Genomic DNA, 7,087 nt, shown 5'->3' with positions numbered 1-7,087 from the left:
CAGCGAGTCATGCTGCTTTCATGGGGGCATTTATTTCCTGCAGGGGGCAAAAGACCGGCTCTGCTGCCCAGCAGTGTGGGGCAAGTTTAGTCACTGTCCCCCTCGGGGGTGTAACAGTGCGCCAGGCGTTGTAGCTCCTCCAGGGTCTCCTCCAATTGCCCCTCTTCTACCCCCGCTGTCAGGAAGCTGGGCCAGCGCCGCACATCCACCCCCCGCACTTCCTTGTGTAGGGCCTGCAGCGTGGGCCCCAGGGCCCGCCCCGTCTGTAGGGCGGCCAATGCCGGAATGGAATCCACCGCTGGGGGGAGAGGGACACAAGGGGTTACAGGTTAGAAGCCTATCTGCCCCACTGTGGTGGCTACTAAGCAATGTGTTGCTATGGTTACCTGAGGGCTCGCTGAGTGGCGTCTCCGCTGTAAAGCCGCTTCTGGTCACATAGGGAGAGAAGAATTGTGGGAAGGTTGGAGGCAGGGTACAAGGGGCAGGTAGGGTACTGGCCAAGCTGTAGGGCAGAGGCAAATAGATTAGGGTCCGCCCCCTTACTGATTGGCTATAGCCTAATATGCCCCTCCCTCTCACCTGACTGCCCCCGGAGCCACGGTCTGCAGGTAACACTGGAGGGTGTCGCTAGCACTGCTGCACGTATGGAGCACCGACGGGGGTCTCGTCCCCGGGGGGAGGGGGCTGGGGTAGGAAACACAAGCATAGCCAATCAGAGCAACCCCTCGTTATCTCTGGGCCCCTAGGATTCATGCATAGGGCCCCCCTACCTGATCTGCAGGGCCTGACTGGCTCCCCTCAGAACCACTGACTGGGAGAAGCTTCCGCTCTCCCCCCCTCTGTGTGGCCCCCCACAGCCAGACAGACAGGTCCAAGGCGGGACCCCCATATACGGCTGGAAGGCGTCGGCGAGGGAGGAGCTTCCCAGCGGGAATGGGAGTGAGGAGGCCGCCATCATAACCTGAAATAGAAGCCAACACTCACCCTCTGAGTGATACTCGCCCTCATTGGCCCGGTACAAGCCCCGCCCACGCTTACCTTCCTGCCGGAGAAGCTGAGGGCGTCGGCCAGTTGCACCATGGGTAGGCGGGAAGGGGCCGTTCTGTAGGGCGCACTCAGGGTGTCCAAGGTGAGTGCCAGCACGGCGCTACTGTGGTACTGTGACTCCGCCTGCAGGGGGAGGGGCTAACAGTTATGTGGAACATATAGGGGGCCTGGGGCCAAACCATGGGGCAGATTGTATTTACTTACATCATAGAGCAGGTGGGGAAGGGCCACAGGGGGGCCAGGTCTCCGCCCCAGACAGGAACTGAGCGTTAGCGGACAGAAGAGAGAGCTGTGATTGGACAGATGGACAATTCCCATGATGCAGTTCAGCAGTTGGTACATGTCCCTGTGCAGATCCTGAGAGGGGGAAACATTGAGGTTACCGTGACTCTTACCCCTGGCCAAACACAGACCAATCGTGAGGTGGGGCAGATTGGAATAATTACCCCCTTATACTCACTCTGTCTGTGGGTGGCACAGGGTATGTACCAAAGCTAAAGATGCCCCGCCCAGGATACTCATCGTGCAGAAGTTCAGCCATCTTGGCTCCGCCTCCAGAGAAGCCATTGTGCAGATCACAGACAAGGTGGAAACCCTGAGAGGGGAGGGCAGAGAGCTGAGTATGTCTGGCCTCCCCCCATAACCATCCATTGGCCTCTTCCTGCCTCCCCCCATACCCATCCATTGGCCTCTTCCTTCTTCCCCCCCCCCATACCCATCCATTGGCCTCTTTCTTCTTCCCCCCCCATTGGCCTCTTCCTTCTTCCCCCCCCATACCCATCCATTGGCCTCTTCCTTCTTCCCCCCATACCCATCCATTGGCCTCTTCCTGCCTCCCCCCATACCCATCCATTGGCCTCTTCCTGCCTCCCCCCATACTCACCCTATGGCCTCTTCCTGCCTCCCCCCATACTCACCCTATGGCCTCTTCCTGCCTCCCCCCATACCCATCCATTGGCCTCTTCCTGCCTCCCCCATACCCATCCATTGGCCTCTTCCTGCCTCCCCCCATACCCATCCTATGGCCTCTTCCTGCCTCCCCCCATACCCATCCATTGGCCTCTTCCTGACTCCCCCCATACTCACCCTATGGCCTCTTCCTGACTCCCCCCATACTCACCCTATGGCCTCTTCCTGCCTCCCCCCATACCCATCCATTGGCCTCTTCCTGCCTCCCCCCATACCCACCCTATGGCCTCTTCTGCCTCCCCCCCATACCCATCCTATGGCCTCTTCCTGCCTCCCCCCATACCCACCCATTGGCCTCTTCCTGCCTCCCCCCATAACCATCCATTGGCCTCTTCCTGCCTCCCCCCATACCCATCCATTGGCCTCTTCCTTCTTCCCCCCCCATACCCATCCATTGGCCTCTTCCTTCTTCCCCCCCCATACCCATCCATTGGCCTCTTCCTTCTTCCCCCCCCCCCCATACCCATCCATTGGCCTTTCTTCTTCCCCCCCATACCCACCCATTGGCCTCTTCCTTCTTCCCCCCCCATACCCACCCATTGGCCTCTTCCTTCTTCCCCCCCCATACCCATCCATTGGCCTCTTCCTTCTTCCCCCATACCCATCCATTGGCCTCTTCCTTTCTTCCCCCATACCCATCCATTGGCCTCTTCCTGCCTCCCCCCATACCCATCCATTGGCCTCTTCCTGCCTCCCCCCATACCCATCCATTGGCCTCTTCCTGCCTCCCCCCATACTCACCCTATGGCCTCTTCCTGCCTCCCCCCATACCCATCCATTGGCCTCTTCCTGCCCTCCCCCCATACCCACCCTATGGCCTCTTCCTGCCTCCCCCCATACCCATCCTATGGCCTCTTCCTTCTTCCCCCCCCATACCCATCCATTGGCCTCTCCTTCTTCCCCCCCCATACCCATCCATTGGCCTCTTCCTGCCTCCCCCATACCCACCCTATGGCCTCTTCCTGCCTCCCCCATACCCATCCATTGGTCTCTTCCCAACTCCTGCCCCCCATACCCATCCTATGGCCTCTTCCCAACTCCTGCCCCCCCATACCCACCCATTGCCCCTCCCTGCCCCCCGTCTCTCACCTGCAGATAATCACACTCCTCAGTGAAGAAGTGCAGTCGGTCCTCCAGCTCCTCCCCATACGCTGCCTCCTGTAACAGCGCCTCCCCCTGGCCGTAAGCCTCCAGCCCCTCCGTGCCACTGCTGGGGGGAACAGAGAATCAGGCCTCACTGCATCTCCTCCAATCACAGACTGCCCCACCCCCAGCTGCCCAGGCCACGCCCCACATACCCACCGTGGCTGTAACGACTCACTACACATAACGACTTGGGGTGCAGATTTGTTTGAAGGAAGTCGGACCAGACGCTCACGCTGCGCTCAGAGAGGAATCTTTTCCCAGGGGCCCCCAATACGGGGCCCCCACCGACCGGCCCTGAGACACAACAGGATCCTTCTGAATTCATGGCCAACACCCCACTGATTCTACCTACGGGCTCCTGTCCCGCCCCCAACCCCCCCCCCCCCCCCCGAGTGGGCCCCAGGGGCAACCCCAACCTGCACATCCACAGGATCTCCCCCCCCCCCCTGAAGAGGCCCCAGGGGCAACCCCAACCTGCACATCCACAGGATTCCCCCCCCTCCAAGTGGGCCCTAGGGGCAACCCCAACCCGCACACCCACAGGATTCCCCCCCTCCAAGTGGGCCCTAGAGGCAACCCCAACCCTCACACCCACAGGATCTCCCCCCCCCCCCCCCCTCTGAAGAGGCCCCAGGGGCAAACCCCAACCTGCACATCCACAGGATTCCCCCCCCCCTCCGAGTGGGCCCTAGGGGCAACCCCAACCCTCACACCCACAGGATTCCCCCCCTCCGAGTGGGCCCTAGGGGCAACCCAACCCTCACACCCACAGGATTCCCCCCCTCCGAGTGGGCCCTAGGGGCAACCCCAACCCTCACACCCACAGGATTCCCCCCCTCCGAGTGGGCCCTAGGGGCAACCCCAACCCTCACACCCACAGGATTCCCCCCCTCCGAGTGGGCCCTAGAGGCAACCCCAACCCTCAACACCCACAGGATTCCCCCCCTCCGAGTGGGCCCTAGGGGCAACCCCAACCCTCACACCCACAGGATTCCCCCCCTCCGAGTGGGCCCTAGGGGCAACCCCAACCCGCACACCCACAGGATCTCCCCCCCCCCCCCCCCTCTGAGCAGGCCCCAGGGGCAACCCCAACCCGCACACCCACAGAATTCCCCCCCCTGACTAAATGCACTGCCTTAGGGCCACACATGCCCAGTGGTACTTACCTGTCCCATCAGCCCCCAGTACATCTCCTGCTGTCGGCTCCTCCCCCTGGTAACAGAGGCAACGGCTGTAATTTAGCACTTTGTGCCTGCACCCCGATTCCCCATAAGACAGGGGTGGGGGGGTTCCAGGTATAAATGAGGGGGACTCACCTTTTCCCTCCTAAGCTCCGCCTGCAAGGGGCTCGTTTCCTGGGGCTCCTCCCGGTGAGTTGATAGATTTCCGGTCCTGAAAAGGGAACCAGTTACTGGATTGGTTACTGTGGGAGAAGGCGGAGCTCTATACATGAAGGCCCCGCCCCCACATCATAGGGATCACAGGAGATCAGAGCACAGACGGTGGGAGCTGATAACGAGAACTATTGGTAGAAGGTAACCCAGCTCCTCCTCCTCCAGGGGGGGGTATGTTCCCTCCCCCCAGTGCCAGGTACCAGCTCCTCCCCCAGGGGGGGGTATCTTCCCTCCCCCCCCCCAGTGCCAGCTCCTCCCCCAGGGGGGGGTATCTTCCCTCCCCCCCCCCAGTGCCAGCTCCTCCCCCAGGGGGGGGTATCTTCCCTCCTCCCCCAGGGGGGGTATCTTCCCTCCCCCCCAGTGCCAGCTCCTCCCCCCAGTGCTAGCTCCTGCCCCGGGGGTATCTTCCCTTCCCCTAGTCCTTAGAGACTCCCGACCGCTCAATAGCCACCTGTGGGGGTAAGATGAGAGGTAGGTACTCACCAGGCGGGGGTGGCGCAGGTGGTGTCTCTGTCCTCGTACAGGAAACCTTCTTCCCGCAATGAGCTGAGACCCCCTAGGGACAGAGGAACAAACTGAATCCCCACACTGAGTGTAGAGCCCGCCCCCGAATAGCCCCTCCCACGCAGAGCCAACCCAAGCGACACCTTCCCACCTTTTAGATCCACGGCGATGAGACGTGGGGTGTAAGTCTGCCGCCCCCTCAGGGTCACCCCCTGTCTGTAGGTCACGTCACTGCAAATCTCTGACTCCTGCTGTCTCTTATGTGACTGTCGAGAGATTTCCGCATCCTGTGGGGGGAGGGGCACATCAGCCTAAATGTTACACCCCCATCCTCTGCCCCCTATAGCCCCCCCATCCTGTACCGACCTGCCCCCCTATAGCCCCCCATCCTCTACCCACCTACAGGTTCCACCAATGGGCCCCCAGGCAGTTAGAGAAGGGCCCCAGCCCCTCCCACTATTCAGTACCTGCAGGTTCCACCAATGGGCCCCCAGGCAGTTAGAGAAGGGCCCCAGCTGCCCCTCCCACTATTCAGTACCTGCAGGTTCCACCAATGGGCCCCCAGGCAGTTAGAGAAGGGCCCCAGCCCCTCCCACTATTCAGTACCTCCTGCAGGTTCCACCAATGGGCCCCCAGGCAGTTAGAGAAGGGCCCCAGCCCCTCCCACTATTCAGTACCTGCAGGTTCCACCAATGGGCCCCCAGGCAGTTAGAGAAGGGCCCCAGCCCCTCCCACTATTCAGTACCTCCTGCAGGTTCCACCAATGGGCCCCCAGGCAGTTAGAGAAGGGCCCCAGCCCCTCCCACTATTCAGTACCTGCAGGTTCCACCAATGGGCCCCCAGGCAGTTAGAGAAGGGCCCCAGCCCCTCCCACTATTCAGTACCTGCAGGTTCCACCAATGGGCCCCCAGGCAGTTAGAGAAGGGCCCCAGCCCCTCCCACTATTCAGTACCTGCAGGTTCCACCAATGGGCCCCCAGGCAGTTAGAGAAGGGCCCCAGCCCCTCCCACTATTCAGTACCTCCTGCAGGTTCCACCAATGGGCCCCCAGGCAGTTAGAGAAGGGCCCCAGCCCCTCCCACTATTCAGTACCTGCAGGTTCCACCAATGGGCCCCCAGGCAGTTAGAGAAGGGCCCCAGCCCCTCCCACTATTCAGTACCTGCAGGTTCCACCAATGGGCCCCCAGGCAGTTAGAGAAGGGCCCCAGCCCCTCCCACTATTCAGTACCTCCTGCAGGTTCCACCAATGGGCCCCCAGGCAGTTAGAGAAGGGCCCCAGCCCCCCCTCCCACTATTCAGTACCTGCAGGTTCCACCAATGGGCCCCCAGGCAGTTAGAGAAGGGCCCCAGCCCCTCCCACTATTCAGTACCTGCAGGTTCCACCAATGGGCCCCCAGGCAGTTAGAGAAGGGCCCCAGCCCCTCCCACTATTCAGTACCTGCAGGTTCCACCAATGGGCCCCCAGGCAGTTAGAGAAGGGCCCCAGCCCCTCCCACTATTCAGTACCTGCAGGTTCCACCAATGGGCCCCCAGGCAGTTAGAGAAGGGCCCCAGCCCCCCCTCCCCACTATTCAGTACCTGCAGGTTCCACCAATGGGCCCCCAGGCAGTTAGAGAAGGGCCCCAGCCCCTCCCACTATTCAGTACCTGCAGGTTCCACCAATGGGCCCCCAGGCAGTTAGAGAAGGGCCCCAGCTGCACAGTCACAATCTCCCCACACGGCGCGGCCATTACTGTTCCGGATTTCGCCGGCCACTCGCCTCAAATTGCCCGGCCCGCCCCTATAACCATAGCGACCGGCTCCGCCAACACTGATTGGCCCACTCCCAGACACGTTCTAAATTCCAGCCATCGCATTGGCCACAGTGTGTTCCCTTTCCTGATTGGCTTGATTAGTGACGTAACAAATTAAGCTTTTCCGTCTCCGTGCAAAGTCGCCATTTTGCGTGTGGGAAACGGTTTTGTTTGCGCAGTTACTGAGCCCTGCGGGGGTGTGTGTCCCCCCCAATCCGCCGAGGGGCGCCCGTGT

The 7,087-nt window shown here is 61.4% G+C and overlaps 1 protein-coding gene across 3 annotated transcripts; it reads right to left on the bottom strand.

Annotated features, from left to right (window-relative positions):
* Nucleotides 1-12: 12 nt before the first annotated feature.
* On the bottom strand, nt 13-6,827 carry msto1 (misato 1, mitochondrial distribution and morphology regulator). Of its 3 annotated transcripts, none has more exons than XM_031891437.1 (14): nt 6,706-6,826; nt 5,212-5,347; nt 5,040-5,112; nt 4,479-4,554; nt 4,329-4,374; nt 3,315-3,456; nt 3,106-3,226; nt 1,508-1,642; nt 1,252-1,404; nt 1,039-1,170; nt 771-961; nt 580-684; nt 387-502; nt 13-298 (listed from the first exon to the last, which is right to left on the bottom strand). In XM_031891437.1, exons 1-14 carry the CDS (start codon nt 6,787-6,789, stop codon nt 87-89), a joined length of 1,722 nt encoding a protein of 573 aa, XP_031747297.1. In that variant the 5' UTR covers nt 6,790-6,826; the 3' UTR covers nt 13-86. The 3 variants fall into 3 exon arrangements, with proteins under 3 accessions (XP_031747297.1, XP_031747299.1, XP_031747298.1); XM_031891438.1 differs by having other exon boundaries at nt 20-298; nt 3,106-3,223; XM_031891439.1 differs by lacking the exon at nt 580-684 and having other exon boundaries at nt 6,706-6,827.
* Between the last annotated feature and the right edge of the window lie 260 nt (nt 6,828-7,087).

This window comes from Xenopus tropicalis, chromosome 8 (genome assembly GCF_000004195.4).
Source record: "Xenopus tropicalis strain Nigerian chromosome 8, UCB_Xtro_10.0, whole genome shotgun sequence".
Lineage (NCBI taxonomy): Eukaryota > Metazoa > Chordata > Amphibia > Anura > Pipidae > Xenopus > Xenopus tropicalis.
Note: the sequence above shows the minus strand (reverse complement) of the source record. Positions and strands in the feature narration are given on the sequence as shown.

Excerpts from the sequence above, each read along its gene's own strand:
- msto1 (XM_031891437.1), bottom strand. The coding sequence starts at position 6,789 with ATGGCCGCGCCGTGTGGGGAGATTGTGACTGTGCAGCTGGGGCCCTTC. Across the intron at positions 685-770 it reads AGTCAGGCCCTGCAGATCAG|CCCCCTCCCCCCGGGGACGA; the intron begins GTAGGGGGGCCC and ends TTCCTACCCCAG. Across the intron at positions 503-579 it reads GTGGCTCCGGGGGCAGTCAG|CTTGGCCAGTACCCTACCTG; the intron begins GTGAGAGGGAGG and ends TCTGCCCTACAG.